Source organism: Entelurus aequoreus, linkage group LG02 (genome assembly GCF_033978785.1).
Source record: "Entelurus aequoreus isolate RoL-2023_Sb linkage group LG02, RoL_Eaeq_v1.1, whole genome shotgun sequence".
NCBI lineage: Eukaryota > Metazoa > Chordata > Actinopteri > Syngnathiformes > Syngnathidae > Entelurus > Entelurus aequoreus.
Window position 1 is genome coordinate 32,721,133 of NC_084732.1, and position 21,258 is coordinate 32,742,390.

The 21,258-nt window shown below is 40.7% G+C and overlaps 2 protein-coding genes across 6 annotated transcripts in view; one reads left to right on the forward strand and one right to left on the reverse strand.

Annotated features, from left to right (window-relative positions):
- Positions 1–14,114, reverse strand: part of slc7a9 (solute carrier family 7 member 9) — a 37,120-nt gene extending 23,006 nt beyond the window's left edge. The window contains exons 1-3 of one of the 5 annotated variants that reach the window (XM_062025299.1): positions 14,058–14,114; positions 7,367–7,399; positions 5,730–5,877 (exon numbers count right to left, since the gene is read on the reverse strand). In XM_062025299.1, the coding sequence (XP_061881283.1) occupies positions 5,730–5,877; positions 7,367–7,399; positions 14,058–14,114 (238 nt within the window). Of the gene's footprint in view, positions 1–5,729; positions 5,878–7,366; positions 7,461–7,619; positions 7,681–8,400; positions 8,774–14,057 lie in introns of those variants that run through there. The other 4 variants (XM_062025264.1, XM_062025292.1, XM_062025282.1 and 1 more) reach the window with 4 other exon arrangements.
- Positions 8,812–15,352, forward strand: nudt19 (nudix (nucleoside diphosphate linked moiety X)-type motif 19). Its single transcript, XM_062025312.1, has 3 exons — positions 8,812–9,657; positions 12,875–13,082; positions 13,151–15,352. Exons 1-3 carry the CDS (start codon positions 8,935–8,937, stop codon positions 13,345–13,347), a joined length of 1,128 nt encoding a protein of 375 aa, XP_061881296.1. The 5' UTR covers positions 8,812–8,934; the 3' UTR covers positions 13,348–15,352.
- The last annotated feature ends 5,906 nt before the right edge of the window (positions 15,353–21,258 follow it).

Below are 21,258 nucleotides of genomic sequence, written 5' to 3' on the forward strand. Positions count from 1 at the left end.
CTATAGTGTATTTGTTATTATCAGTTGCTGTTGCTATATCCTCAATTATATTCATTACAGCTGAAGCAGTGGATCTATTGGTCCGGAATCCATACTGGCTCTCACTCAACAGCATGTTCTTTTCAATAAAACTATCTAATTTTTTTACAAATATTTTTTCAATTATTTTAGAAAATTGTGACAGTAGTGACACTGGTCTGTAATTAGTGAATCTATGTTTATCTCCCGTTTTAAAGAGTGGAATTACCTTTGCTACCTTCATTTTATTTGGAAAGGTCCCTGTTTGAAAAGATTAAAAATATAACAAAGAGGTTTGATGATACAGTCAATAGTCTTTTTTACAATTATCATGTCTATACCATCATTGTCTGTTGATGTCTTATTTTTCAGTTTTGTTACCACCGATACAATTTCATTTTCACTAACATCTCCTAGAAGCATGGACTGTAGCACTTTGCTTCCCCCTCTCCATCCACTCTGTATATCTTTATGTTCTCTAATACTCTCTGCCAATTTGGGTCCAACATTCACAAAAAAAGAATTGAATCCGTTTGCCACTTCATTCATATTTGTTATCATCTTATTATCCTCATTGATAAAATGGCTTGGTGGGTTTGTAGGCCCAGATGTTTTTCCTATTACCTTGTTCAGAATATTCCAAGTTCCTTTGATATTGTTTTTATTTTTTTCTAGTAAATTATTATAATATTCTCTTTTTGCTTGTCTCATTATTGTTATCAATTTGTTTTTGTAAACCTTATATTTCGTTTCAGCATCATTTGTTCTTACTTTTATGAAATCTCTATAAAGTTTGTTTTTCTTTTTACAAGCATTCTGTGGTCCCTTTATAATCCAAGGCTTTTTATTGTAGCTGTCTCTTTGTTTCCATACATTTGGACAATGATTTTCATACAATGATAAATATATATTAAGAAAAGCCTCATATGCAGCATTTGCTTCTCCCGCATACACCTCATTCCAGTCTGTTTCAAATAAGTCCTTCCTAAACCTATTAATTGCCTCTACAGTTCTTTTCCTTACATATCTATGAGTTTTTTCCTTCCTCTTTTTATCAATTGGACAGTCATAAGTAAGAAACACAGGTAAGTGGTCACTTATATCATTAATTACTAGTCCACTTTTTATATTATTTTTTATGTCATTTATAAAGATGTGATCAATTAACGTTGCACAATTTGTCGTTATTCTACTGGATTTGGTGATCAATGGATAAAGCCCTCTACTATATACCACATCCAAGAAGTCTCTTGTTGATTTATTTCTGGGTGAGCTTAGCAGGTCTATGTTATAGTCGCCACACATGACAAATGTTTTCTTTTCCTTCACCTTACACAATAATTCTTCCAAACTATCATTAAATGCTTCTACTTTAGACCCAGGTGTCCTATATATACACGTAACAATAACATTTCTCTTCTTTTCTATTTCTACCTCTACAGTTACACATTCAAATAAATCATCAATTACCACTGTCATACATTCCACAGGTCTACATTTCAATTCACAGTCAACAAACAGGGCCACACCTCCTCCCTTCTTGTTTCTTCTACTACAGTGATACAACTCATACCCGTCAATGGAGAAATCGATACCTATGTCTTTATCGATCCATGTTTCAGAAAGTGCTATTATTTTGAATTTTCCATTTAGAGTCTTCAGGTATTCGTCAATCTTTGAGAAATTTGCATATAAGCTTCTACCGTTGAAATGTATTAAAGAAAATGTATTATCTAAACTAACATTGTCATTGAATTGTTCCTCGGTGTAGTAGTCACATGTAGCATTGATTGAGTTGAACAGATGGTTTTCTGGGTCAACATCATTTTCAAAGTCATACGGTTTATAGTCCATGTATTCAGCTCTTAGAAACTTTTGATTCTCAGTTGTCTCACCTTCTCGCTGCGTAGCCTTCCCCGTCTCCAGCCAAGGATGAGCCGTGTCAGTCATAAGTCTAGCGCAGGTCTCATCTATATTGATCCAAGTCGCGGAGCTCTCGGATCATGACAACTTTGGCTTCTTCATATGGTCCATTTAGCCGAATCATGATTTTGCAGTTCCGTGTCCATGTTGCTTGTATCTTGTTTTCTTTTCTGAGGATGCGTGCTTGTCTCGAACACATTTTTCAAATAATATTCGCAAACCCAAAACATCACCCGTTTCATCACAGTTGGTGTTCCTGATATCAATAATTACAGTCCAGTGTTTCCCATAAACTGCCAAGATACCTGTGGCGGTGGGGGCGTGGCTATGGGCGTGGCTATAGGCGTGGTCACCATGACATCATTGAGTAATTTGCATAATTTACTACAATGATATGATTTTCTCTAAAAAGGCTCAAAAAATGTATACTTACTAATTAATAATAACAGTTTTGTTTTAAATGTCCATCCATCCATCCATCCATCCATTTTACAATATAATTACAACACTTTATGTACATATTTATATACAGATTTGAACAATAAGTTATTCACTGAAATATATTTATTAATTGTGGTTCTTACAAAAAATATATCTTATAAAATATAAAAGCTAAAATGTCTCTTAAAGCTCTGCCCCTTTAATTAGTGCATACTAAATAATTTAACTTTAGCCTACTACTACAACCATATTATTTACCAGCAACATAAAGTGAAACAGAGGCAGAGGTGTCCTGCCACAGTCAGTAACAAATAAACAGAAAACAGTAGTGGTCAAATACAAATAAGGCAACAAGAGAAGTATCCTACACTTCTCTTTTGTAAAGTAAATCTGAACAGCCGATATGGGCATCTACATCAACTATATGATTTGTCTGAGAAGCTGGACAGGACAAATAAAAAAAAAAAAATGTTTGTTTTTTGTTTTTTTGTTTTTTTATTTGTGGCGGACGTAATTCTTTCGTGGCGGGCCGCCACAAATAAATGAATGTGTGGGAAACACTGCAGTCTTTCTATAAACACAACTTAATTTTGCATGTTGAAAATACAATTGCATGTAATTACGCTTATTAATTATTCCAGCATTGCCCATAAAACACCATTAGATGACAGTATCAGTCTGCAAACACATTCTTGTTCTCCATCCATTATGTGTCTGTCAGTCGTTTTCAAAGGTTGAGTTTTCTTATATAATAAACTACTGTACTCTACGACAATAACTACCAGAGTAGTTTTAGCTGATCTTAGTTTTATTTAGTTCTATTATATAATGGTAAGCTTCTCATAGAGTTAAAATGCGACTTTGAACATTGGACAGTTAAAGAGGGTTTTATGATTGTGACATTTCACCCTGTAACAAAATAATTATCTTTGAATAGTTCCTATAGGAAACTAGAACTGAATTAAAACTTGAACGTGACAACCAACCTCACAGAAGGGATTATGTTTACCTTTGAAGGTCCCACTATAGAGACTACAAAAGTACTCTGACAGTGAGGACCTCCGCCAGGCCCTATCTACCAATAAGAAAGAATCCATTAAAAAAATCCTGAATCCAGACAGTAATATAGATCGCCTCAAAAATCAAGTCACTTGTTCCTTTTTCATATATGGCATTTCCTAAAAGTTTAATCAAAATTGCCCATAACATTTTTAAACTATGTTGTTACCTAACAGAACAACAATCTCCAGCGTATTGAAGGATGATGGAAATTACCAAGTTTGGTGTGTTTGTTTTGTTTGTGTGTTGCTTAAAAAACGCTGCAAGAGGTTTTATTCTGGGTCACCATCCATGGGCACGTTTGTTCTATAGCGGGATTAAATAAACAGAGTGAACCCTTTGTCAGTCAACCATGCTCTTTGTCTCTGTGGGAGGTGGTGCCAGGGCCGCTAGCATACACACAAAGTAAAGTAAATGTAAAGTAACTTAGTATAAATTATCCAAATAACCCCCAAAATGTAATCACTTGTTTCTTATCTCATTTCTGACATGTCCTGAAAGTTTGATCAAAATACGCCCATAACTTTTTGAGTTATGTTGCTTGCTAAGTAATTAACTAACCAACTAACAGGATTCAGTACCCCCCTATGCAACTGGCTGCTTGACTTCCTCACAGACAGACCCCAGTCTGTGAGAGTGGGCAACAACACCTCCAGTGCCATCTCCCTTAGCACCGGCTCCCCCCAGGGGTGCGTCCTGAGTCCGCTGCTGTTCACGTTGATGACCCATGACTGCTGCGCCAGGTCCACTACTAACCACATTGTGAAGTATGCGGACGACACAACAGTAGTGGGAATCATCCGTGACAACAACGACATGGACTACAGGGAAGAGGTGAAACATCTGGTTGACTGGTGCAGAACCAACAACCTGGTCCTGAACGTCGACAAGACCAAGGAGATCATCGTTGACTTCAGGAAGCACCAGTCCAGCCACGCTCCACTCTTCATCACCGGCACAGCGGTGGAGATGGTAAGCAGCACCAAGTTCCTGGGGGTGCAGATAACTGATAATATAACCTGGTCCCTACACACCGGAGCTCTTGTAAAAAGAGCTCAGCAGTGCATGCACTTTTTGCGTCGGATGAAAAGAGCACAGCTCCCTCCCCCCATTCTCACCACATTCTACAGAGGCACTATAGAGAGCCTGCTGACCAACTGCATCTCTGTCTGGACTGGAGCCTGCAGTGCCTCAGACTGGAAGACTCTGCAGAGAGTGGTCAGGACGGCGGAAAAGATCATCAGGACTCCTCTTCCTCCTATCCAGGAGATCGCAAAAAGTGCTGGCTGTCCAGAGTCAGTACCTGGGGTGGACCGCTCACCTGTGCATCGGTTGGGGACATATCTGCGCTGCTGACCCGTCTCCGCTCGGGATGGTTTCCTGCTGGCCCCACTATGGACTGGACTCTCACTATTATGTTGGATCCACTATGGACTTGACTCTCACTATTATGTTGGATCCACTATGGACTGGACTTTCGCTGATATGTTGGATCCACTATGGACTGGACTTTCACAATATTATGTCAGACCCACTCAACATCCATTGCTTTCGGTCTCCCCTAGAGGGGGGGGGTTACCCACATATGCGGTCCTCTCCAAGGTTTCTCATAGTCATTCACATCGACGTCCCACTGGGGTGAGTTTTTCCTTGCCCTTATGTGGGCTCTGTACCGAGGATGTTGTTGTGGCTTGTGCAGCCCTTTGAGACACTTGTCATTTAGGGCTATATAAATAAACATTGATTGATTGATCGCAAAAAGCCGCTGCCTGACCAGGGCTCAGAAAATCTGCAGAGACTCCTCCCACCCCCCACCAAGGACTGTTTTCACTGCTGGACTCTAGAAAGAGGTTCCGCAGCCTCCAGGTTCTGTAACAGCTTCTTCCCTCAGGCTGTAAGACTCTTGAACGCATCATAATTATCCCCTCAATTCCCCCAAAAATGGATTAACTCGCTGGAATATAAAGACAATATAATATACATCCATAAACCTGGATGCATATGCAAAAGTGCAATATATTTATCTGTACAGTAATCTATTTATTTATATCTGCACCTTTTTGCTTTTTTATCCTGCACTACCATGAGCTAATGCAACGAAATTTCGTTCTTATCTGTACTGTAAAGTTCAAATTTGAATGACAATAAAAAGGAAGTCTAAGTCTAACAGATGACAGTTCATTCATAACCTCATGCCGGAGGTAATTATGATATTCTATAATAAAACATTATACAGCATAATTGATGTTTATCTTTGAAGTATGAGGGTGTGTCTGTGTTTCACCCACCCATAATGGCTAACACTCCACAGGCAGCCCAGATGAGAAGGCAGGGGCCCACACCTCCAGAGTAGAGCAGCACCGCTTTGGGAGAGATGAAGATGCCTGAGCCGATCATGGTGCCCACAATCAAACAGACGGCGCTTAGCAGTCCCAACTGCAAGAGCAGAAGTGAAGACGGTTGAAAAGTCGGAGGTCACGTTCTGTTCATCCCATGTTCCTTTTTCTGTACAGTTTTACTGTAATTGTGCCAATGAATCCAATAATTATCTATTGGATTAGCCCAGTCCTTTTCAAATAGTGGGGCGGGCCCGCCTGGGGGGACGCGGTGCAAGTAATCACGTCGCTTCACTTTTCGACGTTTTGTTATGTTACAGCATTATTCCAAAATGGCATTAATTCATTTTTGTCCTTAGAATTCTACAGGCAATACTCCATAATGTCAATGTAATTTTTTTAATTTTTTTTTGCGAATTAAAAAAAACAAAAACCTGTAAGTACATAATTATTCACAGCATTTGCTCAATACTTGATGCACTATTGGCAGCAATTACAACCCCAAGTATTTTTGAATACAATGCCACAAGCTTGGCACTCCTATCTTTGGGCAATTTCACCCATTCTTTTTTGCCCATTCCTCTTTGCAGCACCTCTCAAGCTCCAATCAGATTGAATGGGAAGCATTGGTTTTCATCCAGGATGTCTCTGTAAATTGCTGCATTCATCTTAGTCTAGTCACGGAGGTGACCAAGAACCCAATGGTCACTCTGTCAGAGCTAAAGCATTCCTCTGTGGAGAGAGGAGAACATTCCAGAAGGACAACCATGTCTGCAGCAAACCACCAATCAGGCCTGTATGGTAGAGTGGCCAGACGGAAGCCATTTCTTAGTAAAAGGTTTGCCAAAATGCACCTGAAAGACTGTCAGACCATGAGAAACAAAATTATCTGGTCTGATGAGACAAAGATTAAACTCTTTGGCGTGAATGTCAGGCATCATGTTTGGAGGAAACCAGGCACCGTTCATCACCAGGCCAATACCATCCCTACAGTGAAGCATGGTGGTGGCAGCATCATGCTGTGGGGATGGTTTTCAGCGGCAGGAACTAGGAGACTAGTCAGGATACGACTTATACTCAGGAGCGAATTATGTGTGAAATTATTAACACATTACCGTAAAATATCAAATAATATTATTTAGCTCATTCACGTAAGAGACTAGTAGACGTATAAGATTTCATGGGATTTAGCGATTAGGAGTGACAGATTGTTTGGTAAACGTATAGCATGTTCTATATGTTATAGTTATTTGAATGACTCTTACCATAATATGTTACGTTAACATACCAGGCACATTCTCAGTTGGTTATTTATGCGTCATATAACGTACACTTATTCAGCCTGTTGTTCACTATTCTTTATTTATTTTAAATTGCCTTTCAAATGTCTATTCTTGGTGTTGGGTTTTATCAAATAAATTTCCCCAAAAATTGCGACTTATACTCCAGTGTGACTTATATATGTTTTTTTCCTTCTTTATTATGCATTTTCGGCAGGTGCGACTTATACTCCGGTGCGACTTATACTCCGAAAAATACGGTACCTTGACACCAATGTCCACATAGTACATTACAATAATGGCACTCACCTCCTTTTGAAGCACAGTGGCCTTCCCCTGCTGCTTGTCCATGTCGACGCACGACTCTTTTCCTTCCATTTTGGTCTGCTAAGTGTGTAGAGAACTGACATTATGCACACCTCAGAGTCACAACAAGTTATAGTTTAACTCTAAAAGATATAGATCATTACCAAAAAAAGTATACTGCATTGTAAAGTTTATAAGCAGAACCCATGTTCTCATTTACTGTAACCTTAGATAGATGGAGATAGATAAGACTTACATTCACTCGAATAAGAGCAAGATTTCCTTGTGCAAGTAAAAACCAGTCGCTCCTCGCGGGAGGTTTTCTTGTTGTGAGTGAAGGTGCCTGATAATCTTGAAGGGGAGGAACACTGCCAATAAAACAACGTTGTTGTGTTTTATATGTATGTTCCCTATCTAGTTAGTGTTATATATATATATATATATATATATATATATATATATATATATATATATATATATATATATATATATATATATATATTATATATATATATATATATACAACTTTGTATATTTGTTTTGCATCTTTTTCTTGGATGAGAGTGCAATTACAATCTAAATACCTAAAATAATACAGTGAAGTACTAAAAAAGATACTACTAATAGCTTTATTGTTAACGCACAATTTAAATTGTCGTGTTACATATTAACCCATGGTATAAAAATATATAGATCAGAAAGCAGCAAATTAAAACCAATAAAATAGAGAATAAGCGGTAGAAAATGGATGGATGGAAAATAAAATTGTACAATTTAAATTGTTAATATGATTTTGATTTGTCTCATTTAAATGTGATCTTTGTGATAAAGTTTAGTAAAATAAAAAAAGAATCTCAAATATATACATGTACTAATCGTATTCACTTCAATAAGTTATCTGTGTTTAATGTGATATGTTTACAATATCGAATTATTGTTGTAGTAATTCAAATAGTAAATAGAATGTACATACAATGTGGACATTAACCAGTTATTGATTATTATGTATTTATCTCAATTATAAAAATGTACAGTACCTTTCAAAATGATAAAATAGTGTAACGACCTGCTGGGGTTGATGGTGTGTTCTTGAGTGGGCGATGATCAGAGTTCCCATTGTCGTGAACGTACCACGCCTGTAAGGTGATTGGCGAAGAGGGAGGAAGTGTTCGTTGTTGCGGAAATGAGGAATGAGGATAGACGTGCTTGTGGAAGGAACGAGATAAGTTGAGCTTTGTTAGCATAGGTTGCTCAATAAAAGTTAAAAAAAAAAAAAAAAAATAGCGTCAGACTTTGTGTGCACTTCTTCCGGACGCTACAATATGATTGTTCCTTACGGACCTGTGAGACTTGTGGGCTCTTCTTTTATGTTTAAAATTGGCTGTTGTTTCGTCTTCCAGCCTGTAGGTGTCAGTAGTATATGTCAGTGTCATCAAGCCTAGCGATGAGGCAGAAGCGGCTTCGATACACCGAAAAGTATTTCCGGTTACCGCTACCAAAACAACTTTGATGGTGACTTTCAATAGATTCTTGTTCAATTCAGGAAAAAATAACTCGTTGTATGTTTGAAAATGAACACCAGGCTGAAGAACTGGAAGGAGGCGGCCACTCTTATTTTAGCTGCGGGTCACAAGCTTGGCGCGGAGGGTTTATCGCCACCTCACCGCTTTGACTACAATGTTCTACTACTTAAACGAAGCCACAAAAGTGGATTCATGCCTAATGCGTATGTGTTCCCTGGAGGCATGGCGGACTCTTCCGACTTCTCCAGCGACTGGCTGGACGTTTTTAAAGCTTTTACCAACTCTCCATATTTCGGTTTAAAGAGCGTCCAACAACCTCATGACACCAGACCTCCAATGTTTGCGACGGACAGGCTGAAATTGGGCTCTCCTATCCCGGGAGAAGTCGCCTTTCGAATCTGCGCCTTAAGGGAGACCTTCGAGGAGTCAGGAGTGTTGTTGTTTGTGTCCAAAGACGAGGAGATGACTTTGTTAAAGAGCCTTGAGGACAGACGCACCACAGATGAAGTCAAGCACTATAAAGTCAACGAGCTGTGCAGCAGTGAGCTGAGCAGGTGGAGGACTCTTGTCAACCAGAACCCGTCTAACTTCATCACAATGTGCAGGGAGCTGCAGGTGCTGCCCAACATCTGGGCCTTACACGAGTGGGCCAACTGGCTGACCCCAGAACGTCGATACGGCGTGAAGAGGTTCGACACAGCCTTCTTCATCTGCTGCCTGCAGGACACACCTCACACCCTGCAGGACGATAAGGAAATTGAGCGCTTTCAGGTAAAAGGTGGTTCATAGGCGAATTGATTGCACCTTCTGCTGGCAACATAAGTCAGCTTCAGTGTTTACCAACCTTTACTCGGCCTGGGCCAAGGGGCGTAACACCAGATTCTGGGCCTCCATCCCTCCCTAAACCAGGGGCGGCCGTGCCAGAAACCTGAGGGTTGCAGGTTCGTTCCCCGCCTCTTGACATCCAAATCGCTGCTGTTGTGTCCTTGTTCAGGACACTTCACCCTCGCCCCCGGTGCCGCTCACACTGGTGAATAAATGATGAATGATAGGTGGTGGTCTGAGGCGCAAACTGGCAGCCACGCTTCCGTCAGTCTACCCCAGGGCAGCTGTGGCTATGAAAGTAGCTTACTACCACCAGGTGTGAATGAATGATGAATGGGGCGGCATAGCTTGGTTGGTATAGCGGCCGTGCCAGCAACTTGAGGGTTCTGGGTTCGATCCCCGCTTCTGCCGTCCTAGTCACTGCTGTTGTGTCCTTGGGCAAGACACTTCACCCACCTGCTCCCAGTGCCACCCACACTGGTTTAAATGTAACTTAGATAATGGGTTTCACTATGTAAAGCGCTTTGAGTCACTAGAGAAAAGCGCTATATAAATATAATTCACTTCACAAAAAATTCACTTCTATGATAAATTCTCACTTCTCTGTAATCTAGAAAAGTGCTATGTAAATCTAATCCATTATTATTAGGGATGTATAGATGTATAAATGCTTTGAAATGTAATATCGGAAATTATCGGTATCGTTTTTTTTATTATCGGTATCGGTTTTTTTTGTGTTTTTTTTTTTTTTTTTTTAAATTAAATCAACATAAAAAAACACAAGATACACTTACAATTAGTGCACCAACCCAAAAAACCTCCCTCCCCCCTTTACACTCATTCACACTCATTCACACAAAATGGTTGTTTTTTTCTGTTATTAATATTCTGGTTCCTACATTATATATATCAATATATATCAATACAGTCTGCAAAGGATACAGTCCGTAAGCACACATGGTTGTGCGTGCTGCTGGTCCACTAATAGTACTAACCTTTAACAGTTCATTTTACAAATTTTCATTAGTTACTAGTTTCTATGTAACTGTTTTTATATTGTTTTACTTTCTTTTTTATTCAAGAAAATGTTTTTAATTTATTTATCTTATTTTTTTTTTTTTTAAAAGGACCTTATCTTCACCATACCAGGTTGTCCAAATTAGCCATAATAATGTGTTAATTCCATGACTGTATATATCGGTATCGGTAATTAAGAGTTGGACAATGTCGGAATATCGGATATCGGCAAAAAAGCCATTATCGGACATCCCTAATTATTATTATCAAACCCAAACGTCACCGCCTATATGCACACATCTGGTAATCATGCACTAAAAAAACAAATTATTGCATGGATTTGGTTGACACCAGTTTTTAAAAGACAGATAAAACCTTAAAGGGTCATATTATGATTGTTTTCCACACTTTAAGCACTTATTTGTGGTCTGCACAACATGTAATGATGGTTCTTTCTTGAAAATTTTGCATAGATTAAATTTCACAGGCTGTTTTCAAACCACGTTCTGACGGTCGTCTCAGGTTGTGCCGTTTTGTCGGTCTTTTTAGATTTAGATGTATTGGTCCCCGTGGGCAAATTCATTTTCACTGACCGTACATTTAAACAATAAACATTAGACATTGCGGACAAAAATATAAAAAACAGATCATACATGACAGTGACAAGACACCAACACATTTACAGGCTTGTCAGACAGGTCGGCCGGGCCTACGGTTTAGGGCGGCTATAGCTGCAGGAATAAGGCTTTTCCCGAGGCGGGCCCTCCGGAATTTGATGGTTCTGTACCTGCACCCTAATGGTAATGGGATGATATATTGGTGTAGTGGGTGAGTGATATCCTGGACTATTGTGTTTGCCAGTCGAATGATGGACCTGTGGTTTAGATCTGAGATGTTGGGTGTGGGGTAGGCCGATGATTTGAGCTGCTGAGTTTGTAATGCCTGTGAGTTTGGTCCGGTTGGTTACAGAAAGCATAGTGAAGAAACATGTGGAACAGTACAAAAGGATGGGTTGAATAATGCTTTGGTACAGTAATAACAGGAGGTGAGGTACAACGTATAGTCCTTTAAGTTCACGTTAAGTTTCACGTGGCTCCTCTTTGACTGCGTCTTCTCCCCGCCATATCTGTTGTAGATTTTAGCGCTTCCATAGCGAGTTTGCTGACCGATTCAGTTCGAACTATATGCTACTGTGTCTTTGAGATGGCAACAAAGGATGCATGTGCATGTATGAGCGAGTCGGCCCCACAACAAGAGAATAGGGAAAAAGAAGGAGCTTATTGATAACAGAGTTGGACTACAATGGCAGACCCTCGTCAAATCCCTTTGGGTACATTTCTACCATACATGGATAACCCGGTGCGGAAAAAAAAACGTCACAGATGGTGCAAATTCCAAACGGCTCGTTTCCCGGAAGTACGGTATTAAGGAAGGCAGGATTTTATATAAATACATGTCCAATGCCTCCACGGTTTGATTTAAAATTTTGGGAATTTATGCAGATACCAAATAGACAACAGCAGGTAACAATAGGTAAGACAAGTTGGTTTTGCATAATAATAGTCCCTTTTCCTAGGTTTTTGGCTTTTTAATGATGCGATTAACATAAACCTGGGTGATATGGCCTACAAATAAAATCCCAGATTTTTTCACCAAAAAAATTAATTTACGATTTTTTTCTGATTTTTATTCCCCCCATACTTGTTAAAGAGACCATGGAATTCAAATAACAGAGATAATTCATAACATGTTTTTCTTTTATTGGATCAAAAACTAGTAGTTTTAAATGACATTAAACAAACTGCATAGATATATGCTAGCGTATCTTGAGTTTGAGTTTATTTGGAACATGCAATGTTGTGCCGATGTTTACAATTACACAATTCAGCATGTTCAAAAAGAAGTAGACAACAATCACAAATAAATGTGATCGCTTTCTGTGTCCAATGTACTTAACTCCTATGAGCTAGGGATGTCAGGCCTACAGGCGAGACCCTGGAATGAGGAGGAAAAAACTTATATAGATAGTGTGACCCCAAATGTCTTTTAAAGTAATGTAAATCATCACTTTTTCTCTTATCTTTCTTGATCTGTCACGGCCTCAACCCAAGTGTCACACCACCCCATCTGTCGCTGTCATACCCAGTGGTCAACGCCTCCTGATGTCCTGCGGAGCTACCAGGCGCGCGAGCTGTGGATCGCCCCCCCTCAGTTCTACGAGCTGAGTCGCATGTGTCGCTTCCCTTCGCTGAGCGACCTTCAGAATTTCGCTCGGCAGCGTTCCTCGGACGGCTGTGAGCACTGGCTGCCAGTTGTCTTCCAACAGGACGACAGCTACTTATCAGTGTTGCCAGGTTGGCTCAGTTATCATTCCAGAATGTGGAAATGTTTGTAACATTTTTTTTATTACTGTTCTCTGCAGGAGACCGATTGTACCCATCAAACAGTTCTGAAGGGAGGACAGTAGAAACGAGCTTAGACCAGGAAAGTTCAGAGACAGCTCTGCATCGCTTCCTGATCTCTGACCCCTACGGTACACGCCTGCAGATCAACATCACACCAAAATACAACCACCTGATGCCTCTTGTCGGCCCCTTTGATCCCAGCGCTGAACTTTGACCTGCTCCACAGCCCGCCTCCGTGAGCACACATGAACAATTACATTGACAAATGATAAACATATTAAATATGTCAAATTCCAAATTGTACAACATAACTCAGAGTATGTTATGAAACTTAAATTAATTCATTAATGATGTACAGTACATTCAATTTAACACTAACAACTATTTGCTTTGACACCTTTAAATTAAAAATACAATCTTTTTTGTCAAATAGTTTAGCATATTATAATGAGGGACAAGGGGTAGAAAGTGGATGGATAAGGTAAATTAAATGTGTTTTAGAAACTTTAGTGTAGAAATGTATCGAAGTGGCCCTCTGTGAAAAATGTTTGGACACTCCTGAATTGGAGGTTACTGTACATTGCATCCATTAAAGAAGAACTGCACTTTTTGGGAAATTTGCCTATCGTTCACAACCATGAGAGACAAGAACACACATTTATTTTTTAGGATTTTAAAGATGATGATAAAAACACTTGAAATATGCAGCTAATGGGACTCACTGTCGTAGCCTTCAAAGCCCTCTAAAACAAATTCAAATCCTCCATCAAAGTTTTGTGTATACACTGCAAGTATATATATAATGTAGTAACAGACAAGTTCATAACAATATGTAATATGTACAATATTTACCATATTTTGGTCATTTTAGTCATTGCCGGGTGCGTGCCAGGTGACACCCATCTCCCTTAGGTCTTCCCTGGCTGTCTGTCTCCACGTCTTCTTCGGCCTCCCTCTCTTCCTTATTCCATCTTCTGGCATCCAGTCCATTGCCACACTTGCCGGTCTTTCTCCTGGCAGTCGTAGTATGTGCCCCATAATTCTCCTTCTCCTTTCGGAGACAATGTCAGACAGTGCTGCTACACCTGCCCTTCTCATCCCTTCTCATCACCTCCTCGTTGGAGATGTGGTCTCTCCAGGAGATCTTCAGGATGGATCTGAGGCATCGTCGGTGGAAGACCTCCAGCTTGTTAGTGATACTGGTTGTCTTGATCCACGTCTCACAGGCGTAGGTTGCTGTTGGTATGACCACTGACATGTAGAGGCGTAGCTTAATGGCTGTTGTGATGGCTTTGGACGACCAGATGTTTCGGAGCCATTGGAACACTCCTGCAGCTTTGCCAATTCTGTGATTGACGTCTTTCTCCACAACTCCTGTACTTGAGATGTTACTTCCAAGATAGGTGAAGTCGTCAACATACTCTATCATGTTCGTCTATAGTGGGTGGTGGAAAGTGTTGTATTTGTCCAAAGGCCATGGACTTGGTCTTTTCTTGGCTTATCCGTAGTCCGACTTGTTCTCCGTGCTCATGGAGATTGTTGGTCATCTCTCGGAGCAAGAAGAGCCGCCAGAGACCGGAGAAAATGGAGGGGACTTGTCGCCCAATGTTCCAATAGGAACGGGAGGAACTAAGTCTAATCATTGCCGGAACTCATTTATATCCGTTTCCAAAGCAACGCACGTCTGACTTCTGGCAACAAATGTGTGCCCTATTTCCGGAAACAAACAAGAGTGTGTTTTCTAATCATGGCAGACTTGGAAATAGACAACGAAGACGATTATTTTTGGACAAATGAGAATTTACAACCTTATCTTTTTTAAGCTGACTGTGTGGATGATAATCTGCTGCTTATAGAAGCCAGCACGAAAGACGAGTGAGACGTTGGAGCAAACGCAAGCCAAGAGAGTGACAGGAAAGTAACTTTGGCGCTCTAAATGTGAAACTTGACCCATGCTAGTTCGGCATAATTGGAGTGCTTTTACCTAAATAAACCGGAAAATATGTCCCCCGCCATCTTGACCAAACAGACAACTGTCCATCACTTAAATGTTGTACATGATACATGCGCGTTGTTAAAACTACAGTGCACACGCTGTCTGGCTATCTTTGCACAAACAAAACATGAAATATGGGCTAATACTTTACAGATACTGTAATATGATTATTAATGTTTTTCAGTCAGTACTGATTGGTGTTCTATCGGATTGTGTTGTGCATTACAAGCTGAAACACGTTCCGTGCTGACGTAGAAACTAGCTTATTTCTTTCCGTAGCTGGCTTTACGGCTAATACAGAAGCAGGCCAATGTGTTCGTCATTTAGAGGTAGAATTGATTGCTCCCATTAGCTGCATTGCTCGCCACCAAGAACGAGCCGATTTTTACATGATAGACTGCAAAAAAAAACTTTTGTCTTATCTCTCATAATGGAGCTGATGTGCCTTGACGCCGAGATGAGCGGTCGCACCCTCTTTCGCTCCCGATCGGGAATCCAAACAACTGCTCGGATTATCCCACACTTCCTCCTTTTTCTACTGTGGATCACGGATTTATATTTTAAACCTCCTCGGATACTCTACCCTCTTGAAAATGAGAGTCGAGAACGCGAAATGGACATACACAGTGACTTTTATCTCCACGACAATACATCGGCGAAGCACCTTGGCTTTGGAGCTAACGTGTTAGCATCGTGCTTGTCTGCACATCGAGGCAGAAGAAACATGCCCCTGACTGGAAGGATAGACAGAAAGTCAATAATACTACTATTACTTCTACTATCAGGAGACACTGAACTCAACCCTGGACCTGCAGCAACACGGTTAATGTTGTCCCGACTGGCAAAGACTAGCAATGCTACTGCTAGCGTCGCCATCGAAGCTAACTCGGCTACCGGCTCATCTCAGCTCAAGCTCACCTGTGCTCCAACGGTCGGCGGCTCGGCGGAGGACTTCGCCCCGTTCATCGACACGGTCGGAGGCTCGGCGGCGGCGGTGGAGGACGACCCGGTCATCAGAGAAGGCAGCGACTCAGCGGCGGTGAACAACGCGGCGGCTGCGGTGGACGGCGACCCAGACATCGATGATTGCGGGGAACTGCACGAGATGGCGGGGGTCCACGCGACCTCTCCCGGGTCCCGGACGGTCGAGGACGCGGCATACACAGGATTTAGAGGCGCCTTTACACAAACATTTTCGTTATTCTCGTTCTCTTTGTCTTCAAAAAAGCCCGCCAAAAGGAAACCAAACCCATCCCCCAGCAACCCTACCTGGCCTCCTCCTCCCTCTCCCTCCCCTCCCCCTTTCTCTCCCTCCCCCTTCACCTGGAGGACGATCAATATGCCCCTCTCTCTCTCTCCTCTCTCTCCTTGCTCTTCAACTGCAACAGCAATAATAACCAACAATTTTTCTGGTCAGTACCACAACACAGCGGACTCTGATGCTCTTTTTGGTTCCAGTGGACTACACATCATCCACCTTAATGTGAACAGCCTCTCTGGAGCCAAACTCGACCAAATCAGAGAAATGTTCCTCAACACGAAGGTAAAAATCTTGTGTTTCTCTGAAACCAAATTTGATCAAAGTATTTCTGACTCAGAGATAGAAATACAAAACTTTTCGGTTATCAGAAAGGATAGGAATAAACACGGTGGGGGCGTTTGTATGTATATTCACCAGGATATTAAATACATAACTCGCACTGATCTTAATCACAATGACCTGGAAGCTGTGTGGGCGGAAATCAAATTTAAAAACGCTAAGCCGGTACTAATAGGGACTGTTTATAGACCCCCTAATCAGAGTGATTTCTATGGGGCTTTGGAAGAATGCTTGGCGGGGACAGACAACATGGAGAAAATTATAACTGGGGATCTGAACACAGATATTCAACGCAAAGATGCGCCTGTCTTCAGAACCTTCAGCAAGTTTTGTAATCTGCACGGTCTTTCCCAGCTAATAGCGCTACCCACAAGGGTGTGTGATTCCACCCAATCAACCATAGATCTCATTCTCACTTCAGATCGGCCTAAAATAAGAAATAGTGGGGTCATGATCTGTGGTCTTAGCGACCACTATCTAACCTTCTGCACCCGTAAAATAGCTAAACCTAAAGCCAATGGCCACATAACAGCCCAATCCAGATCCCTCAAAAAATACTCCAATGACAATTTCAATTTAAAATTAGATGAGTGGGACTGGTCCCCTGTGCTCGCGAGCAACTTGGTTGATGTCGCTTGGGATCGCTTCAAAACGGCGTTCCTAAAGATACTAAATGACATGGCTCCCGTGAAAACAGTCAGGATCAAAGCCCGCTCGGAACCATGGATGAATCCGGACCTATTAGCTGCCATAAAAGACAGAGACAGGAAATACTCTGAATACCAAAAATGTAAAACAGAAGTAGATAAACAACCCAATTATATCAACCTCAAATTACTCCTTTCAACTCTCAAAAAGCAATGCAATAAATTAAGAAATAAGTCAACCAACCTGACTAAATCCTTAAAAAAAAATTACATTAACGACAAAATCGAGGAAAACACGAATAAGCCACGTGAGCTCTGGAAAATTCTCAACAACCAGCTTCCTGGTTGCAGCCAGAAACTTAAAACAAGACTCACCAACATCAGCATCAAGGAGGGTGACTCCCTCATTACAGACAAAATGGAGGTAGCTAGCAGACTTAACATCTTTTTCACCAGCATAGCCGCAACTCTTGTCAACAAGCTGTCCCACCACTCTGGTCGCTTTGGTGTAGAACACATTAAAGCCTTCTACAGAAAGCTAGGAGTATCCAACGATGATTTCAAATTAGAAATGGTCACAGCTGATGAGGTGTTTAAAAAATTGAGTGCGCTCCACACTAACAAGGCCACCGGCCTTGATAATATTCCCCTCCAGATTCCTCAGGGACTCTGCCTCCATCATTGCCCCGATCATCACGCACATAATAAACCTATCAATTACACAAGGCCAAGTACCAAAAGATTTTAAGATAGCAAGAGTAACTCCCCTCTTTAAAAAAGGAAGCAAATTGGAACCTGGCAACTACCGACATGTTTCTATTCTCAGCTCCATTTCGAAAGTAATGGAGAAAATAGTTTATGAACAGGTCGATAGTTACCTTGCCACTAATAAACTCATGTACAAATTCCAATCCGGCTTCAGAACTAACCACTCCACTGACACATGCCTTCTCTATCTGACCGACCACATCAAACATGAGGTGGACGCGGGCAAATACTGCGGCATGGTCATGCTGGACCTTCAGAAGGCCTTTGACACCGTTAACCACGCTATACTGTTGGATAAGCTCAGAGCAATCGGATTTAACAAAAACTCATGGAGCTGGATGCAATCTTACTTGGAGGGGAGGGAGCAGGTGGTAGAGGTGAACGGCACCGTGTCCCCCCCCCCCCCCCCCCCCCCCCCTCTCGGTGAGCTGTGGAGTCCCCCAAGGCAGTACATTGGGACCTTTACTGTTCCTAATATACATAAACGACATGTCATCGGCATGCGACTGTGAATTGTTTTTGTTTGCGGATGACTCTGCCTTGCTGGTGTCAGACAAGGACAAGTCACAGGTGGAGAAAATCCTCAGTGCTGAGCTCTGTAGAACTTGCACCTGGCTCGCTGACAACAAGCTATCCATCCACTTGGGTAAAACAGAATCCATCCTGTTTGGGTCCCACATCAAACTTAAGAGAGTCAATGACTTCAACATAAAAGTAGGTGACAGTGTCATCACCAGGAAAGATGAGGTCACCTACCTAGGTTCCATTCTAGAGGCTAACCTTTCCTGTGACAAAATGGCAACCAAGGTCATCAAAAAGGTTAACCAACGAACGAGATTTCTCTACAGAATTTCCTCTCTGGTCAACAAAAGCACCTTGAGGATTCTGGCGGGAACTCTCGTTCAACCCTTTTTCGATTATGCATGCACCTCCTGGTACCCTAGCACCTCCAAAACCCTCAAATCTAAACTCCAAACATCTCAGAACAAGCTAGTCAGGTTACTTCTAGACCTCCACCCCAGATCCCACCTCACTCCTACCCACTTCTCTAAAGTGGGCTGGCTCAAGGTGGAGGACAGAGTTAAACAACTTGCACTGAGCCTAGTCTATAAAATCCGCTACACCTCCCTGATACCGAAGTACATGTCAAACTACTTCCTTAATGTAAATGACCGCCATAACCACAACACCAGGGGGTGCTCCACTAACCACGTTAAACCCAGATTCCGAACTAACAAAGGTCTTAACTCATTCTCTTTCTATGCCACATCAATGTGGAATGCGCTCCCAACAGGTATAAAAGAAAGGGCATCTCTATCCTCCTTCAAAACCGCAATAAAAGTTCACCTCCAGGCAGCTACAACCCTAAACTAACACCCTCCCCGGATTGCTAATAATCAAATGTAAACAATCAAATGCAGATACTTTTTCTTTTTCTTATGCCTTCTGATATCTCTCTCTCTCTCTCTCTCTCTATGTCCACTACTTGATGTCCATACCCCCCCCCCCCACCCCGCCCCTCCACACCCCTGATTGTAAATAATGTAAATAATTCAATGTGATTATCTTGTGTGATGACTGTATTATGATGATAGTATATATGATAGTATATATCTGTATCATGAATCAATTTAAGTGGACCCTGACTTAAACAAGTTGAAAAACGTATTCGGGTGTTACCATTTGGTGGTCAATTGTACGGAATATGTACTTCACTGTGCAACCTACTAATAAAAGTCTCAATCAATCAATCAATCAATGATTGTGAACGATAAGCAACATTTCAAAATAAGTGCAGTTCCCCTATATGGGGAATTTTTTTTCGTAGCCCATATCAACAGGGTATGAGGGTATGTGAAAACCCATCAAATTGCCTAAATATTAATTCAGACGTGTGCAGGAGGTGTTTAGCTATGCAAGTGTTGAGTGTTAAGATACAAACATAATACCATTAAAAAGATTTTCAGAAAATAGTGATACAGTGGCACCTCAACTGTAGAGTACCCCAACTAAAGAGTGTTTTTAGATAGGGACTGTCTCTCGAATGATCTTTATGCTTTAAATTGAAGCAAAAATTTGAGTTACAAGCATCCCCGCTATTAGTTGGCGTAACAAATGTCATACTGAATTGAACCCTGTAAGATCCGACCAAAACATCTGGTCTTACTCGCTAGCATTAGCTTATAGCTGGAGATGGACATTTTTACAACCATGGGAAGGAATAAAGTGAGTGTAAAAAAAGAAGAAGAAGAGGTGGATGATATTTATTGATTTAAAGCAATAAATCTTTAAAAACATAACTGAGCGTGTCGCCATGCTGGCAAAGCAATTTGAGCATATCACTGCTAGTCTGCATCACCTTACTGAAGCAGAATGAGTTTAACGCGAGCCAAGAGTGTGAAAATAATATCTAAACATCGTGAAAATATGAAAATCTGCTGATGGTGTGTTTGACTGAGAAGCATTTGGAAGTCTACTCTGATGTACATTTTTTTTTACATTAATTCATAAAATTCCGAAAGTTGTTAGTAATACAGTCTATTGTGTTGCTTTTCATAAAATATTCACTATATAAAAGTTTGTTTTTCTTTTTTAAAGGCATATTACATTTGAAAATGGTGCTGTTTTACAATTAAGCTTGTAAGTTGAGGTCCTACTGCACATAATAACAAACATATTATTTTATATACTTTTTAAAAATTAAATTAAAAAAAATATAAACTAAACCAAAAAATTAAATATGATGATTAATTTGTTTTATCAAATTGTATTTAAAATATATATTTTTTGAAATGTATTCAAAAATGTAAACAAACAATAATGTAATGTACCGTATTTTCCGCACTATAAGGCGCACCGGATTATAAGGCGCAACTTCAATGAATGGCATATTTTATAACTCTGTTCATATATAAGGCGCACCGCATTATAAGGCGCATAGAATAAACGCTACAGTAGAGGCTGGGGTTACGTTATACATCCATTAGATGGAGCTGCGCTACAGGGAATGTCAACAAAACAGTCAGATAGGTCAGTCAAACTTTATTAATAGATTACAAACCAGCGTTCTGACAACTCTGTTCACTCCCAAAATGAATAAACAGCTGTTTTTTT